The sequence below is a fragment of the Lepisosteus platostomus genome, chromosome 27, assembly GCF_059453375.1.
Source record: "Lepisosteus platostomus isolate fLepPlt1 chromosome 27, fLepPlt1.hap1, whole genome shotgun sequence".
NCBI lineage: Eukaryota > Metazoa > Chordata > Actinopteri > Semionotiformes > Lepisosteidae > Lepisosteus > Lepisosteus platostomus.
The window spans coordinates 8777470-8795384 of record NC_142637.1 but is presented as its reverse complement, the minus strand read 5'-3'; the positions used below and the strand labels follow the sequence as shown (position 1 = coordinate 8795384).

General features: G+C 53.9%; 2 protein-coding genes across 4 annotated transcripts; one reads left to right on the top strand and one right to left on the bottom strand.

The window, feature by feature from the left end:
• Positions 1 to 79: 79 nt before the first annotated feature.
• LOC148639268 (uncharacterized) lies at positions 80 to 8017 on the top strand. 2 transcript variants are annotated; one of them, XM_088621948.1, is made up of 7 exons: positions 80 to 202; positions 2659 to 2783; positions 3018 to 3046; positions 3436 to 3529; positions 3913 to 4035; positions 6030 to 6127; positions 7317 to 8017. In XM_088621948.1, exons 2-7 carry the CDS (start codon positions 2666 to 2668, stop codon positions 7869 to 7871), a joined length of 1017 nt encoding a protein of 338 aa, XP_088478074.1. In that variant the 5' UTR covers positions 80 to 202; positions 2659 to 2665; the 3' UTR covers positions 7872 to 8017. The 2 variants fall into 2 exon arrangements, with proteins under 2 accessions (XP_088478074.1, XP_088478075.1); XM_088621949.1 differs by having other exon boundaries at positions 199 to 317.
• On the bottom strand, positions 4433 to 16101 carry amh (anti-Mullerian hormone). 2 transcript variants are annotated; one of them, XM_088621929.1, is made up of 8 exons: positions 15820 to 16101; positions 13288 to 13638; positions 12310 to 12500; positions 12050 to 12161; positions 11551 to 11704; positions 10462 to 10934; positions 9117 to 9541; positions 4433 to 5253 (listed from the first exon to the last, which is right to left on the bottom strand). In XM_088621929.1, the coding sequence occupies exons 1-7, from the start codon at positions 15938 to 15940 to the stop codon at positions 9120 to 9122; spliced, it is 1824 nt and encodes a 607-aa protein (XP_088478055.1). In that variant the 5' UTR covers positions 15941 to 16101; the 3' UTR covers positions 4433 to 5253; positions 9117 to 9119. The 2 variants fall into 2 exon arrangements, with proteins under 2 accessions (XP_088478055.1, XP_088478053.1); XM_088621927.1 differs by having other exon boundaries at positions 12038 to 12161; positions 15820 to 16100.
• Between the last annotated feature and the right edge of the window lie 1814 nt (positions 16102 to 17915).

Here is a 17915-nt window from a genome sequence, read left to right as displayed (position 1 = left end):
TCTGTGGACGAGGTGTTTGCGAGCTGGGCTGGAGTGCTTTTGCTTTTCTTCCCCCCTCCCCTCCCTGTGCTGGTGAGCGCGGGGCACCTGCCCCTGTCTGTCAAGCGTGGAGTGGCCGGGGCAGGGGGGGCGGGGAGTGGGGGGCGTGGGTCTGTTCGAGACTCCTGCAGGGCAGGCGAAACCGAGCCGACACAGAGTGCAGGTAAGTCCCGGTGCGCTGCGGGAACACGGGACAGCTCCTGCAGGTGGGTCTCAGGGCGCGTGTGGGCAGAGGCGTGGAGCGAACCAGCTCCGAAAGGCACCATTTCCTGCTAAAGGTCTGTGCGATTCTTTCTGTCGGCCTCTCCTGCTCCCTCTCTCACCCCTGTCCCGCGTCCAGCTCTATTTTTGGAGCTGCTATAATATTAGTCAGCAGCCTAGATGCTGGACACTGTGTCTTGTCAGGTCTACAAAGCAGGCCTGAATGAAAGAAGATTTAATGAGCAAAACCAGCTGCTGGTTTATTTATTTCATGTGTGTTGAGTCATATTTTTTCAATCCGCTGTTATTAATTACTAATAACAATTACTGCACTGGTTGTGTATGGTTGCTCAGTGATTTGATTATCAAGTCCTCTTTGTAATGTACTAGTTCAGATGTGATTTGTTCATATCTGAAGTCATATCTGAGTTTTTTTGAGTTGTTGAAATCAGAGTTTGACCAGAGAGGGACAGCAGTGTCTCTAGCAGTGTCTCAAGTCCAGTCAAGTGTGTCTCAGTGTGTGAATTCAGGGGCAGTGTGAGAGGAGAGGGACAGCAGTGTCTCCGGTCCAGTCAGGAGTGTCTCAGTGTGTGAATTCAGGAGGACTGTGAGAGGAGAGGGACAGCAGTGTCTCCAGTCCAGTCAGGAGTGTCTCAGTGTGTGAATTCAGGGGCAGTGTGAGAGGAGAGGGACAGCAGTGTCTACGCTCCAGTCAGGAGTGTCTCAGTGTGTGAATTCAGGGGCAGTGTGAGAGGAGAGGGACAGCAGTGTCTCCGGTCCAGTCAGGAGTGTCTCAGTGTGTGAATTCAGGAGGACTGTGAGAGGAGAGGGACAGCAGTGTCTCCGGTCCAGTCAGGAGTGTCTCGGTGTGTGAATTCAGGGGTAGTGTGAGAGGAGAGGGACAGCAGTGTCTCTGGACGGTGTGGTGGCTCTGTGGCTAAGGCTCTGCAACTGTGGCTGGAAGGTTGCCAGTTCAAATCCTGTAGCCAGCAGAGGAATCCTACTCTGTTGGGCCCCTGAGCAAGGCCCTTAACCCCAGCTGCTCCAGGGGCGCTGTATAAATGGCTGACCCTGCGCTCTGACCCCCAGCTTCTCTCCCTGTCTGTGTTTTCTCATGGAGAGCAAGCTGGCGTCTGCAAAAAGACAAATTCCTAATGCAAGAAACTGTATATGGCCAATAAAGTGATCTCTTATAAGGTGTGTGAAGGAGGAGTGTGAGAGGAGAGGGTCCAAAGTGTCTTTGCAGTTGTGATTGTACAAGGGTTGTGACTGCTCCACCCGAGAGCACAAAGTACTCCAGATGGTGGTGAAACACTGCTGGCTGCGCACTACCGAACATGGAACATGTCTCCTCTGTCTCCTCTGCCTCGAGAAGGCCAGGTCTATCCTCAGGGACCCCAGTCACCCAAACCACAACCTGTTCTCTCTACTACCATCCAGAAAACGAAACCAAAGTATACAGACCAAGACCACCAGGTTTCCCCCAGGCAATAAGACTGCTAAACAGCCAACCACAGCAGACACCTGCGGTTACCCAAACAGCCGCTGGCGAATAGGCTACCTACTTGAACTGACAGGTGCACCGGCACCCTCCTGTCACTGTGCACTCTCAGGACACATGAACAGCGCTAAATACCCCCTATCCTTGAGTTACTTTGGCACAATAATAATAATAATAATAATAATTGCTTACACTTATATAGTGCTTTTCTGGACAATCCACTCAAAGCACTTTACAGGTAATGGGGATCCCCTCCACCACCACCAGTGTGCAGCCCCACCTGGATGATGCGACGGCAGCCATAGTGCGCCAGATCGCTCCCCACACATCAGATATCAGTGGGGAGGAGAGCAGAGTAATGTAGCCGATTCATAGATGGGGATTATTAGGAGGCCATGATTGGTAAGGGCCAATGGGAAATTTGGCCAGGACGCCAGGGTTACACCCCTACTCTTTTCAAGAAACGCCCTGGGATTTTTAATGACCACAGAGAGTCAGGACCTCGGTTTCACGTCTCATCCGAAGGACGGCGCCTGTTTACAGTACAGTGTCCCCGTCACTATACTGGGGCTTTAGGACCCAAGTGGACCGCAGGGTGAGCGCCCCCTGCTGGCCCCACTAACACCTCTTCCAGCAGCAACCTTAGTTTTTCCCAGGAGGTCTCCCACAATCTGTAACTGTATTGTAAATAGCAATTGTATTATTTATTGTAACCTAATCCCTATAAACGTCTCTCCTTCTACTCTTCTATCTTTCTTAACGAGATCGCGGATAAAGCATTTCATTGCCGACAACACCACTGTATGCTGTTCTGCTCGTGCCTGGATACATAAACCTTGATTGATTGATTGATTGACTTGAAGGTGAGGATAAATCTGACTTCCTAATTTCTCACCCTGGCCCTCCCTCTCCCCCAGCTCCGCGATGGAGGAGAGCGCCTTCGAGACCTTCGAGGGGGATATAGTTCCCGAGGAGCTCATGGAGGAGCTGCTGGTCCCAGAGGAGCCCTCGTCCCAGACCAGCCAGCCACCTCCCAGCGAAGGTGCTGCAGCCCCCTGTAACCTGCCCACAGCCTGGGAGAGTCACGCAGGCTCCCCCTGAGGTGTCTGTGTGTAGGTGGGGAGGGGGGTGCTGTTTGTGTGTGCTATTTGTGTGTGTGGGGGGGAGGGGAGGGGTCCTTGGACACTCTCCCCTGAGCACTCAGCTCACAGCAGGAAGAATTTGGATGAGAGTCTAACTCTGCATTGAAAATCGTCACTTTTTTGTTTTTCTGCAGGTGCCCCAACTTTACAGAAAAGCAAAGAGGTAAAAGTCTTCTCTTTTTCCTGCTTGCCGTGCATGTGAAGAGCCTCCAGGCTCCTTGATCTCAGACCCTGATTAGCGCAGATCCTCTTGGAGGAGTCGGGCACTGTGTGTGTCTTGGATTCCAGCTGGTCTGGGTCTGCTGGGCTACCCTCAGTGTGCACAGACCCGTCTCTTAGAGTCTCCCTCATCAGACCCGGGCAGGACTCCAGCAGCGATCCTTGATCTTTCCCCCAGGGACCTCTACCACAGTGCTCAGTGGCCTATCAGCCAGAGTCCTTGAGAATTATCACACCCCAAAGCGCCTTTAGGAGTTTCCTATGGGAACCCCCTTCTGTGGGTTGGCAGATCTGGGATTTTTACGGCTCTGTCTCTCACTCCCCCCCCTCCAGGAGGAGGTGGAGGAGTTTGTGGAAGCCATGGAGAGCAAGCCTGCCCCCAAGCCAGCCCCCAAGCCAGCCCCACCCAGGGAAAGGCCACACCCAGGTACCTCCTCTGCCTGCATATCTGATTTCCAGACAGAAATACATGCAAAACTGTAATGATAAATCACAGTTCTCATTTGGACCTGTGCCCCCCTCAGCATTATGAAACAGCAGGAGCTAATTAATATTCATCCCCACTCTTAAAATATACTGTCATAACCCTGAAAACCGTTCCTTGGAAGATACTGTATCTGCTGTCTCTCTTTAGCTACCTCTCAGTCTTGCTCCTTCTCTTTCTCTGACTTCTAGCACAGCTATAGTTCGTTCTATCCTCAGTGTAGGTACCAAGTCTGCAAGACGCTCTTGTTCCTCGTCTCCACCCTTTTTCTCCCAGTTGTTGGAATCACATGTCTCTCTCCACTTGCCCGTGTCTGTGTGTGTCAGTGCGGCGCGCAGCTTCAACGGGCGGCCAGCAGGAGGCGCCGTGGGGCGGGGTCACGCTGAACCGCTGCCTGCTGGTGGCCGTCGTCGTGGTGCTCATCACCTCCGGCCTCCAGAGCCTACAGGGTGAGGGGGGGGGGGGGGCGCCGCGCGGTCACACTTCCTGTCCAGTGAGCCCAGTGGCAGTATTTAAGACAACCAGTGCCTTAACTGGTCTGATAGCCCTGCCAATTATCAAATAAAATAAGGGGTCCTCAAGGTTTATAACATAAGGTTTCTTCAGTCAGCAGTTCCCAGCCCAGGTACTGGGGGAACGCTATCTGCTGGGTTTTATTCCAGCTGAGCGTCTCCACTGCTCATCAAAGCGATCTGCCTGCTTGTGCAGACTTTCGGGTTTCTATGCAAAGTGCTTCTTCTGACGTGTAAAACCTTATCACACAAACATTTCTGCAGCCTCTCATTCTGCTGTTGCTGACTAAATAGCTCTTACAAGTTGATCTGTTGATGCAGAACAGACACGGGCAGCGATGTGAGGCTGTTTAATTTACTGTAACAATCAGACAGTGCAACATGCATAACAAACCAAGCAGAGTAATAGAATACATTTGCGAATCGATCGGTTGATATGAATAGTTGATTAGTCACCCAGGGATTACAAAGATAAGCGTTAGTAATGTCAGAGTTAAAATATATCGACTATAATGTATTGCCCACCTCAGTCATTTGTGTCTCAAATAGTTAATCCCTTTTTTAATTCAATTTCTAATTGCAAAAAATGATAAATAAGCATTTACTATTGTGACCTACTTTATCAAATGTGTTTGGATTAATGGATGAACTCTCAAAAGTTATAACGTGAACATAGAGGTTTTATTCTTAAAGATCCGCCGGAGACGGGGTTGGGCTGTGTTGTCTGCGATCCAGTTTGTGCTTGCTCTGTGCTGGGAGGGTCCCGGTGCAGAGAGAGCGAGCTTTGCCTAGAGCTGCTAAGGACAGCTCTGCAAGGACGTTGGCGCCTTGCTGAACTTTGGCTTTTAAAACAGTCTGTACACTGCTGTGTGCCTGGGTCTGGCCACAGGTCAGATGGATGGGAGAAATGTGAATAATCCCAGCTGCAGCTTTTTACCGGATATGCTTAGATGTTCAGGATGGCGACAAAAAGAGTCCAACTGTCTTAATGTGATCAATGAGGCAAAAATAACAACTGGTTTTCACCACACACAAGATTTCTTCTGTTGCAGCGAGAATAGCTGGGGCTGAATTCTGATCTCTCCTGGAATGGCGTCTTTGGAGAAAGTTAAAGTCCTGCTTGCAGTCACGTGGCTGGGTCAGAGGCAGGAGTAGCTAGAGAGAGGAGAGAGGAGCCAGTGAGCTAACCAATGAAATGAGCTGGGTGTCTGCCTCTACAAAGCAGGAAGTCACAGTTGATGATTGGATAGGATGTTATCAAGTATAGTCCTGATGTCCACCTCGGTCCCTGATTGGTTGATGAATGGTGACCTTTGACCCCGTGTGTTGCATAACTGCCTAATAAACGGTGACCTTTGACCCTATGCCTTGCGCCCAGACTGAGAAGAACCATGCTTTACCATATTTAATTAGCGGGGTTTAAAATAAACCCAGCTTTACTATGTCCTTTTAGCTGCATTCCTCTGCTGTTAAACAGAGGCCTAAGCTGTTTCATCAAGACAGAATACTGTTATTAATAACACTTAATTCTAAGCATAATAACATGCTTTGCTAATACACACAGGTGGAAGTGATACAGTTTCAGACACACATAGAACGAGCATTCTGCTGATAACACTTCAGGCAGCCCACCTGAACAAGGGCAGCTCAGAAACTCAGAAACCTATATGGGATTGATAACAATTACAAAATCCCATCTGAACTTTTAAGAACTGAAAGCAAATGAACAAATATTCCCCAAGTAAGAAGTAGGCTGGAGTGAGACTGGTTTAGTTCTACCAATGTTAGCTCTGAACATGCTGGTGTTTTACAGACACATAGACAGTCTGCTTGATAGCAGCATGCACCACCAGAGTTGAAGAAGTCTGGGTCTGTGCTTGAGAGGCATCTACAGTAATCATATGTTTTAGACCCCTGTCCTGGTCTTACAGACGCCCTGGACATTTGGGAGGACGTCCCAGTGGAGACCAGGGAAAGGACGGTGCTGGTGCAGTCTGTCTGCCACAAGGAGGAGGACACACCAGACGTGGTACCTGTCTGTCTGAGTCTCTGTCTGCCTGACTACACCCCTCTCACAGACACAGCTGCCTGTACCCCCTCTCACAGACACACCCGAGAGCACCCCCTCTCACAGACACACCCGAGAGCACCCCCTCTCACTGACACACCCGAGAGCACCCCCTCTCACAGACACACCCGAGAGCACCCCCTCTCACAGACACACCCGAGAGCACCCCCTCTCACAGACACACCCGAGAGCACCCCCTCTCACAGACACACCCGAGAGCACCCCCTCTCACAGACACAGCTGCCTGTACCCCCTCTCACAGACACACCCGAGAGCACCCCCTCTCACAGACACACCCGAGAGCACCCCCTCTCACAGACACACCCGAGAGCACCCCCTCTCACAGACACAGCTGCCTGTACCCCCTCTCACAGACACACCCGAGAGCACCCCCTCTCACAGACACACCCGAGAGAACCCCCTCTCACAGACACACCCGAGAGCACCCCCTCTCACAGACACACCTGACTGCACCCCCTCTCACAGACACACCCGAGAGCACCCCCTCTCACAGACACACCCGAGAGAACCCCCTCTCACGGACACCAGAGTGGATCCCTCAGCTGCTGGTATAGATCTGTGTTTCTGCAATAAGAAGAAACATCTGATCTAAACTGCCACCTGTTCGAGAGTGCTTGTACATTCATAATAAACTGGCACTGGTTTTCAATCTACTTAAACTGTTGATTTTAATACCCAGATGGGCTGTCCTCAGCTATTGGCAAAGCCTTCTTTAGCCTCTCATAATCGCTTCTCTGGTGCTCAAATAGGCCCATGTTTGCATTAAATGGAGAGAGCATTAAGGCAGATATTCTCAATCTCCTTGAATCTCCCCATTTTCATTCCAGCTGATCTCTCCATTGCTTAACTGAACTAGAATCATTTCCTAAAAGATTACAGGATAACCTCAAATGGCGTAAGTAATTCAATCTTAAAGGTAACTCTTCCTAAACTGGGAATGAGGGAAGACGTTTAAACTGCACACTTAATGACTTTAATTAAGTAATATTGAGTAGTTGGCTGCAGTGAAGAAAAAAAGGATTTTTGTGCAGCCACTCGTGGGAACCTCTGCCTCCGCCATTCGAGTGGCCCTGTGGGTCTGTGCAGGCCGGACTCAAGCCTGGGCGTTTCCTGTCTCTCCCCTCCGCAGCCCGAGACCTCTCTCTGGAACCACGTGTCCTGGTGGAACTGGGTGGCAGAAGAGGAAGAGGCAGAGAGACCGGAGGCCGAAGGCCAAAGAGAGGCAGCCGGGGGAGGCCGGAGGGCCGAGGCGAGGAGGCGGCGGCGGAAGGAGAGGGCCGACGAGGCCGGGGAGGGGGCAGGGAGGGGGGGTCGCATCCGGCACAGGGGGCCAGTGGGGAAGGGCCTGCTGAAGGGCAGGGAGGAGGAGAGGGGGAAAGGGAAGGGGGAGAAGGAGGAGAGGAGGGGGCAGGGGGAGAAGCAGAGGGGGAAAGGGAGGGGGGAAAAGGAGGAGAGGAGGAAGAGGAGGGCGGGCAGGGAGGAGAGGGGACAGGAGGCGAAGGAGAGGAGGAAGGAGCAGGAGAGGAAGGAGGGGAAACCAGGCCGAGAGAGGGGGCGCGCCCCCGCCGGCGCTGGAGAGAAGAGGCAGGGGGTGAGGGAGCACCGCCACACGCTGTACGGGGAGAAATTCACCCGCAAGAGGAGGGGGGAGAGCCCGCCCGGGGCGCCCAGGAGGAGCGGGTGAGGGCCCGGGGAGAGGGAGGCCCCCCATTGCAGGGGGCGGCGGCGGGAGACCCCCTGGGGAGGCAGGCGGAGTGTAGGACCCCCCCCCCCCTCCAAACTTCATTATTTAGCTCACGGGCCGCGGCACAGCAGCTTTGTGCTTGACCGCGCTTTCACAGGACGACCTCGGTGTGGGGCTTGGCCGCCCGTTAACGAGCAGACAGGTCGAACCCCCCCCACCAAGGATCAACCCTCCCCTCGGACCCCACCCTGTCCTGCCCGCTCCCCTCTCCTCCCTCTCACCCCAACCCCCCCCCCCCGGGTCCTTCGCTGCTGTCGCCCCCACCAACACGCTCCCCCATGCCCCCGCGCAACACACGGGCCCAGACGAGGCCTACTGCTGTAATAGTGATTGTGAATACGAATTAGAAATAAAAATTCTTTTCAAATGCTGAGCTGAGCTGCTGAGCAGGTCATTTTCTCATTTTCTAAAGGCCCAGGCCTCCGTGCATGAAACACTGATCGGTGTTCCCAGTAAGTACTGCACAGAGTGAGCACTGGTATTAGAACTTGTGTCTAATGCAGGAGGACAGAGCTGGAGAGTAACAGCCAAGCTCTCCCACTGATCCACAATACCCCTCCTGGCCTTCCCCACTTTTCCCCACAAAACACCAGGACAACCACACACACACCCCCGACACCAGGCCAACCACCCACACACACACACACACACACACACCCCTGGCACCAGGCCAACCACACACACACCCCAGACACCAGGCCAAGAACACACACACCCCCCCGGCACCAGGACAACCACCCACAAACACACCCCCCCGTCACCAGGCCAACCACACACACACACCCCCGACACCAGGACAGCTACACACACACACCCCAGGCACCAGGACAACCACCCACACACACACACGCACGCACACACACACCCACACCCACCCCCGACACCAGGCCAACCCCACACACACACACGCACGCACGCACGCACGCACGCACACACACACACACACACACACACACACACACACACACACCCCCGACACCAGGCCAACCACACACACACACACACACGCACACACGCGCACACGCGCACACGCGCACACGCGCACACATGCACACACGCACACACGCACACCCCCGACACCAGGCCAACCACACACACGCACACACGCGCACACATGCACACACGCACACACGCACACACGCACACACACGCACACACGCACACACACTCCCTCCGTGCCCCCACCTGTCAGCGGCAGCCGCACTGCACAGCCGCCATCTCAGGCCTGGAGGAGACCAGGGTCTGGTGGTTGGAGATCTCCACCACCTGGCGCTCCTCGTAGCGGACGGGCACGCAGCAGGGCGGGCGCGCCAGGGGCGGGCCCTCCTCCTGCAGGCGGAGCAGCAGCAGGGCGTGGTTGTTGGCCAGGCCGTCCTGGGGGAGCAGGGGGGCCCGGCAGGCCCCCTGGCAGTTGCCGATGGATATGGCGGAGGGGAAGGTGAGGCCTCTGAACATCCGCAGATCCACCTCCAGGGGGTGCAGCCTGCACCGCCCGTCCCCCTGGCTCTCCGAGCGCCGCTGCCTCTCTGCCTCCCCCTGCTGGTCCCAGAAGGTCAGGACGGTCCGCAGCGCCACCGCCAGCAGCAGCGCGCGGTACTGCCTCCCTGTGTCTGCAGGTGAGACAGTCAGACTCGCACACCTACCCACAGCCTGCTCGGGCTGTTATTGTCCGATCCCAGCGTCCCAGCTTATCTCCTCCTGCTGTATTCTGGGTTCAGGGAGGTGATCAGGTGCTCAGGTCCCCTGGAAACGGACCAGGCTGCTGCACACCGGGAGGACTGTGTTCTGCCCTGGGACCTGTGTGACTCTACACCTTCGCTGTTGTTCTTCTGCTTGGATCATCCCACTCCTACGTGCTGTATGTGGCCTCCTGCCACCCCCTTCCAACTGCACAGGTAATTGCGATTACTCGAAAGAGTTACCAGGCAACTGATCAAGCTTAAACGTGAGGCTCGATAAGGATCAATGACATTTCTGGAACAAACTTCCAGCGGCTCTGTCACCCTGCAGCTCCCAGCTGGCAGCCCCACTGGAGCCCAGCAGGTGTGAGCCTGGTCAGTACCTGGAGGGGAGACTCCTGGGAAAGCTAAGGTTCCTGCTGGAAGAGGTGTGAGTGGGACCAGTAGGGGGCGCTCACCCAGTCTGTGTGAGTCCTAATGCCCCAGTATAGTGGCAGGGACACTATACTGTAGCGGGCGGCCTCTCTTGGATGAGACATTAAACAGAGATCATTAAAGATCCCCGGGCATTTCCCGATAAGAGTAGGGAGTTACCCCAGTGTTCAGGCCAAATTTCCCCCCATCGGTCTGTACCGTGGCCTCCAAACTGTCCCCATGTAGGACTGGCTTGCACTTGCCCTGTGACTGACTGGCGTCCTGTCCAGGGTGTACCCTGCCTTGCGCTCGTTGCTTGCCGGGTAGGCTCCGGCTTCACCGAGGCACTAGTCTAGCGAATAACATGACTTCCCAGGCAGGTGTGTCCGAGAGAATTTCCCACGTTCTAGGATGTGTGCGGACGGGCTGGCACTAACCTGGCGCTGCTGCGGCGCCCTCCCCTGGCAGCACGCTGAGCGCCAGCAGCCCGGCCAGCCTCTCCCCGCCGCCCCGCGCCATCAGCCCCTCCCGCCGCCCGATCTCGGCCGCCGCGCCGTCCAGCCGCGCCCGCAGGCTGGCCAGGAGGGCGGGCGGCAGCGCCAGCCGGCCCCGGTGGCCGCGCAGGGCGGCGGGGCTGCTGGGGAAGCGGAACAGCGCGGGGCTGGGGGAGTGCAGCAGGGCGCGCAGCAGCTCCTGGCTGGTGGAGGTGCCCAGGGGGGCGCGGGGCGGAGACCGCAGGCCGTCCAGCGCGGAGGAGCGGGTCCCCGGGGGCCCCCCGGGGCTGGGCTCGGGCGCGGACACGCGGCTCGAGGGCAGGGCCTCCCTCAGGAAGTCCTGCAGCTGGTTCAGGAAGAGGAACGTGTCCGAGTCCCCGGCTGGCCCTGGGGCGGGGCTCGGCTCAGGCCGCGCTCTGGAAAGGACAGGACGACTCAACAACAGCACAGGGCAGCAGAATCATGAATGAGATCGCCCGCCGTCTGTCACGCCTGCCTCTACGCGAAGTCTGTAACATTATTATTAGCTAATTGAACCGCTAACAGGGCAGCACAGTGGAGCAGGGGTTAGCGTTGCTGCCTTGCAGTGCTGGGGCCCTGGGTTCAATTCTGGATGTGGGGTGGAGTTTGCATGTTCTCCCTGAGTTTGTGTGGGCTTCCTCTGGGTGCTCTGGTTTCCTCCCACAGTCCAAAAACATGCTGGTGGGTTAACTGGCCCTGGTGTGAGTGTGTCTGTCTGTGATGGACTGGCGTCCTGTCCAGGGTGTACCCCGCCTTGTGCCTTGTTGCTTGTAGGGAGAGGGTCCAGCTCCCCCGTGTCCCTGAACCGGGAAAGTGATGAGAAAATGGATATACAGGAACTATTAACATTAGTAATATGCTTCATCAGGCAATATCTCACAGTGGCTGTGCAATTTAAAGCCCAACTCCTGGAACACTTTGGCTGAATTCCTGCGCTCTGTGAGAAACGTCTCTCACACCACGGCGTACAGGCGTGGCGTGTGGCTCTGAAAAGCAGACAGGAGGACACACCTGTTGTTCCGAGTGAGAGATTCGGGGCTCTCTGCAACAGTTTCCCCCTGTCCCACTGGAGGCAGCAGCAGAAGCACAGGGTTCTGGGTGGTGTTGCGTTCTTTATCTTCCCCTAAGAGGAACCCCTGCAGTTCTGACAGAGAAAGAGCTGGGCCTGGGAAGGGGAAGGAATTCAAAGTAACACAACTATTGGACAAAGTGTAAAAGACGCTGTTTTCTGAAGCTGTGTTGGGGGGGAGGGGAGGGATAAAGACAGAAAAAGGGGTTCCCCAAAAGGCTCTGTCAGTTCAGACATTCTCTGTATCTCTGATGTGTCACCAGCTGACTGCAGCAAGGAATATCTATCTCTCCGTTCTCCAGGACATGAAGACATACGGTGATTCCAGATTGGCTAATTGTATAATAACGAACTACGGGAGGGTAATTTAAAATGTTTTCAAAAAATGTTAAAAGGTGACAAAGCAGAAGCCGTCTCATAAAGAAGTACCTTTGCCATCACCTGCACGGTGCGTCTCTATAGTGACCTGGAACACCAGGTGCCCGTGGGCGTGGCCTGCTGCCTGCCCTCCAATCAGAGCGACGAATTGTGTGTCCACGGAAACGCACACAGTCTGCAAAGAGATGCGATTGGAGGAGCGGCAAGAAAGTGAAAAACCGCCCGCCCCAAACATCACAGAGTCTGGGCAGGAAAGCCCAGCGACCTAATTAGTACATCCTCCAGTATATATTATTATATTCCATATTATATTGGAGTCTCACCTGCGTGTGCGGATGGAGGGTGTGCGCTGTGAAAGAGACCCGCAGCGTCTCCCCCTCGCTCACAGGGGGGCCCCGGGGGGAGAAGAGCAGCAGGGGCGTGGTCTGGGGCAGCAGGGGGCGCTGTGGGGGCGGCAGTGTGAAGTGCAGGGTGAGTCTGCCCCTGCCCCTCTCCTCCAGCTCCTCCCAGCGTGCTGAGAGGCGAGAACAGCGCACAGTCAGACACGTACCGCGGCAGGGACAGGGTGTCTTTCAGCACGCTGCTTCAAGTGGGGCTCGGACACACGGCTAATCAAGTCTAATGACCTGCCCTAGCAGACTGGCCCTTGGCCAGAGAGCCTGAAGCCCAGCGGTCTCCAGCCCAGATCCCGGAGGGCCTGCTGTCTCCAGGTTTTTGTACCAACCTGTGAAGTCAACCTGCCAATGAACCTCATTATTTATTCAAATTAGACACAGGCTTTTTCTCAACGTCTTTAAGAGTTGAGAACACAGGAAAACCGCTGCATTAAAGGCCCAGTCACCTGTAAATCAGGCTAGAATCAGGCTGGGTAACTGAGAGTGAGGTTGGCACAGAAACCAGCAGGCCCTGCAGGAACAGAGCCAGAGACTCCTGCAGTGAGGGCAGAAACAGCACAACGCCTCCAAGCTGCCCTCATCTGGGCTGGTTCACCTCCCAGCAGAGTTTCTCAGACACTTGTGCCCGATGCTGCGGGCCAGGAGAACAGGCAGTGCTGACAAACAGCACAAGGAGCCATCAGCCCTGTTAAGACTGGTCCACAGCTTGAAGACATGGAGGCTGCATCAGCTCTGATGGCTCCTGTGATGAATAAATTGCACGATCTCCTGCGTATCTGCAAAAACCCTGCTCCCTAATGATCTGAAATCCTGTGTGTCTACTGCTCTATTTTAGTGGCAAATGAGCTAACGGCAAGGCAGCGACAGGTGGGGTTGATCGTGACCGAAGAGTGGGCTTTACATCACCTTTCGTGGGGGACAGAGCTGGCAGCCCGTCTGCGTCTCTCCCTCGGGCGGCTGGGAGGGCAGCCAGCGCAGATACTGCTTTCAGCAGGCCACCGGAGGTGGCGCCCCCCGGTGGGCAGATCCCGAACTGCGCGGAGACCCTCTCCTCTTCGGCTCGACCTCCTTCGCCCCAGATCTGGCGAACCGCGCTGAGGAAGGGCTCCCTGCACCCCGCTGTGCCAGGACAGCGCCCCAGGCCCGGCACAGAGGGGGCCTCTGTGGCCTCTACGGGCAGGACAGAGAGAGGGTCCCCCACCTCTGACTCCCGATCTGTGGTTGTCACTGCCTCCTCTCTCACAGCCCTGCTGCCTCCTGCAGATCAACAACACAAGTAGAAAATGCTGGACTTTTAACACAATTAACACAATTAACACAGCTTTCTCTCTCCTTGCTTTACACAACCCATGCAATTTTCTTAAATGATACAGCTTTTTTCCAACCCATGAATTCTATTTTTAAGGTATCACCGTAGATGTGGGCTGGTGGAAAATATTATTCATTACAAGATGAATCCCTCAATTTTCAGCATCTCCTTTGTCTGGAGAGGGTCCTGGTGAGTCTTACTCAGGCGACACAAAGTACAAGGCTGGACAGGACTCCTGCCTACAGCAGTGTCCTTTGCAGATACCTGTTAACCCGAGAGGAAAGTGGGGTATCCAGAGAAGAACGACACGCCCTAGGGGAAGAACTTTCAGACTCCCCACAGACAGACCCAAATCTGAACCCACTGAGGTGACAGCGCCACCCACTGTGCCCACGAGCTGCCCTCAAACATGCCCCTGTCTGTGTGGAGTCTGCATGTTCCCCCTCCTGTGTTTGGAAGGGTTTAACCTGGAGACTCCTGTCTCCCAGTGTGTTGACTGGCTCAGCTGGTCTACATTGTTTCATGTAACAAAAACAGCCACTTCCAAAGAACACTGCAGGAGACATACACCAGGTGTCACTGAGGGTTTTATAGTCTGAGTCCAGCCTATGTTATTGCTACAGATGGGAGTTTAAGAGTCTGCATTCCCCTTACGGTCCAGGGGCTATTCCTGATGATGTTATCCCATCGTCCAACTATTCAATTCAAGCTTTATTGTCCCCTGGGGAAAATTTGTCTTACGGCACAGTCAAACACAACACACATCCTCAAAAGGTAAGAGAATACAGTAGTGTTACAGGAGAAAAGAAACAAGAGACAAGGTAGTGACTCTGCACCATTGAAGAGTGTGATTGCAGTGGGGATGAAAGATTTCCTGAGTCTGTGGGTTTTACACCTGGGGACACAGAGGCGTCTCCCAGATGGGAGAAGTGTGAATCCGCAATGGAGGGGGTGAGACACACTCCCTGATTTTGGCTTTCTTAGTCACCCTCTGTAAAGGATGCTAAAGTTGATTTGATTATTCCCAATTATTTTGACACTTATATTCACTGATGTACAGTACCAGCCTGTTACAATTACTGGTACTCATGTTGCCAAACCAACAAGTGAAGCAGCATGTTAAGACACTTTCAATGAATGATTTGTAGAAGAGTGTAAGAATAGTTTTATCCACCTTAAAGTAGCTGAGTTTTCTAAGAAAGAAGAGTCTCTGTTGGCCTTTTAATAGATAGTGTCACAACATTTGTCCCATTTTAGGTTTTTGTCCTGTTGACACCTCACTATTGCTGAGGTGTCACGTACTGCAGCAGGTGTCTGTTTAAAATTCCCTCAAGCCAGAGTCAGGTTTCTACACCCAACATCCAGCTTCCTGAGAAAGACCCAACGATCAAATCTGAACAACAGGGAATTTGCTAATTCAGTCAAAATATACAAATATGGTCGGAAAAGTGGATATCCTTCTTTCTCCAGGGGATAATCCCCTGCTACTGACATTCCACACTGCACATCAATCAATACATTTATCAATCAATCAATCAATCAATCAATCAATCAATCAATCATTGTGTGCCATGTCCGAAAACAAAGCGTCGAAGCTCTGCTTTCTGCAAACCTGGCAAGAACCACAGACATTCTGTACAGGTGTGCAACAACGAGGAAAATAACTGGACACACCCTCAGCGATAAATACAGTGATACCTTTCAGCCGCAAGAAAAGGAGACCAACTAAATGAGATGAGGATCTCAGGCTACAGGTGCAGAACAGCACTCATGAGTCCCGAGAAATTCCAGAAATAACCACACAGGCTCACAACTGGCCCCTGTCTTCACACCTTTCCCAAAAGTATTAGCCCTCTCCTGTCCAACTCTTGTGGCAACCAGCTTGGAGACAATTCAGTTAAACAGCACTTAATCAAGCAGCATTTAAAGAGCTGCTGTTGCTGGACCAGGTTTGGAAGGTGTGGGTTTTAAATGCCAGATGTTTAGGTCTTGCTGAGTGATCGGGCTTTTGTTACTGAACCAGAAATGAGCCGAGAGGGCAGCTGGCCTGAACCAGCACAGGTCCCGGGTTTGGAGACAGAGACTGCAGAACCCGCGGGCCCACCCCAGGGCAGGGGGCACGTACAGACCTGGCGTCGGGCGCGCTGGCTGGCGGTCGGGGTCCGGCAGGGCTGACCTGGCGGGGGCGCTGACCTCAGCACGGGGGGGCAGCAGCAGCAGCGACAGGCCGAGCAGAATCCCACCGAGCATGGCTGCAGTGTCCACTCTTCACCCTGGGGAGTAAAACCAGGCTTCTGGCAGAGACGGAGAGAGGACGGGGGCTTTATACACGTCTCCCTCACACACAGCTCCGGCAGACGGGGCTGGAAAAGCAGGCCAGTCTGTGGCCTTGGGGGAAATGAAAGATACTGTATATCATTATCTCGTGTTATTATAGGCAGAGGGAGGATTCCCACAGATGTGCTGCCAAGGTGACCAGGGGCACTAACGGGGGTGGTGCCCGCGCGGCCAGACAGGAACATTCCAGTCCTGATAACAGCAGGAGGATCTGTCCCTCTCGGGTGCAGACATCAGGGGCCCCCGGAGCGAGACGGCCACACCTGCTCCCATCCTGTTGTTGACCGAGCTGAGATTCCAGTAGTCTGGGTTTCCATCATCTCATCCAAGCAGTTGGTTTCCACAAGAGCCCAGTGATGCACAAGAATTCAGTTTAAAAAACAAAACAAAAAACATCTGGTATTTAAACACCAGACCTTTCGAATCATCATCAAGCACAACCTGCTCTTTAAATGTCTGATTAATTGCCGTTTAACGGAATGATCTAATTAAGGAGTGGGTTTGCACAAGAGCTGAATCAGGCACGAGGATGGTCTGTGTTCCCTGCAGACCTCCAGAGCACCCTGGCACACTTGAAGACAGCCCCGTCTCCTTCATCCGGCTGCAGTGTCTGTCCGCTCCCTATCCTGACTCCTATATCCCCGGAGAGCTGTGCTGGGCACAGGCGCCAGTCCAGTCGGAGATACTGTACATACTGGATGGGACACCAGTCCATTGCAGGCCCCATGCTCAGGGCAATGTAGGGTTTGGACAGCAAGGCTCTATGCTGTGGAAGGGAATTCCGCACACTGACCAAACCCACAGGGGCCAGGCTCGAACCCTGAACGTCTGAATCGCCCATTTGCTCCACACATTGCATTCTCGCAGTTTTCCAGCCATAATGATTCATATGATTAATTGCAGCTGAGATGTACCTGTTGCCAACATCGTCTTCGTCAGATTTTCCCCATCACCATTAACGAACCACCCATGACCAGATTCTCCTGCAACGGGACAGTTCTTGTCCAGCATGGGAAGTGAGATTTTGGGGGGTATCCCCCCCTTTAAGGCTACTACACACCTACCGTACAGGAAGATGTTGGAGCAGTGCAGCTACAGTCCCACGACCCCACTGGCTGGCAGCTCGCTGAACTCCTCCTCTGATCACAGAATCACCCCCCAGTTCATGCTATACCCTCTCCAGCACCGCATGAGTGTGTCGGTCCCCTGGGCTGTCTCTTCCAGTACCTTTTGGGATCCTGAACACGTGATCAAATCTCCCCATCTCTATACTCTGTCCAGGCCTGAACGGACTCTGTTCTCTTCACCTGTTCACCAGCCTTCAATTCAAGTGATGTGCCTGGCCACGGGTTCTTGTATATGACTGTACATCAAGAGAAAAGGTTCTCTTTTTCATTATATAATTAATAATAATAATAATTGCTTACACTTATAGAGCACTTTTCTGGACACTCCACTCAAAGCACTTTACAGGTCATGGGGATCCCCTCCACCACCAGCAGTGTGTACCCCCACCTGGATGATGCACCAGTCCGCTCCCCACACACCACCTCTCAGTAGGGAGGAGAGCAGAGTGATGAAGCCAGTTCATAGAGGGGGATTATTAGGAGGCCATGATTGGTAAGGGCTAATGGGAAATTTGGACAGGACGCCGGGGTAACTCTTTTTGAGAAATGCCCTGGGATTTTTAATGACCACAGAGTCAGGACCTCAGTTTTATGTCTCATCCGAAGGACGGCACCTTTTTACAGTACAGTGTCCCCGTCACTATACTGGGGCATTAGGACCCACACAGACTGCAAGGTGAGCGCCCCCTACTGGCCCCACTAACACCTCTTCCAGCAGCAGCCTTAGTTTTTCCCAGGAGTCTCCCCTCCAGGTACTGACC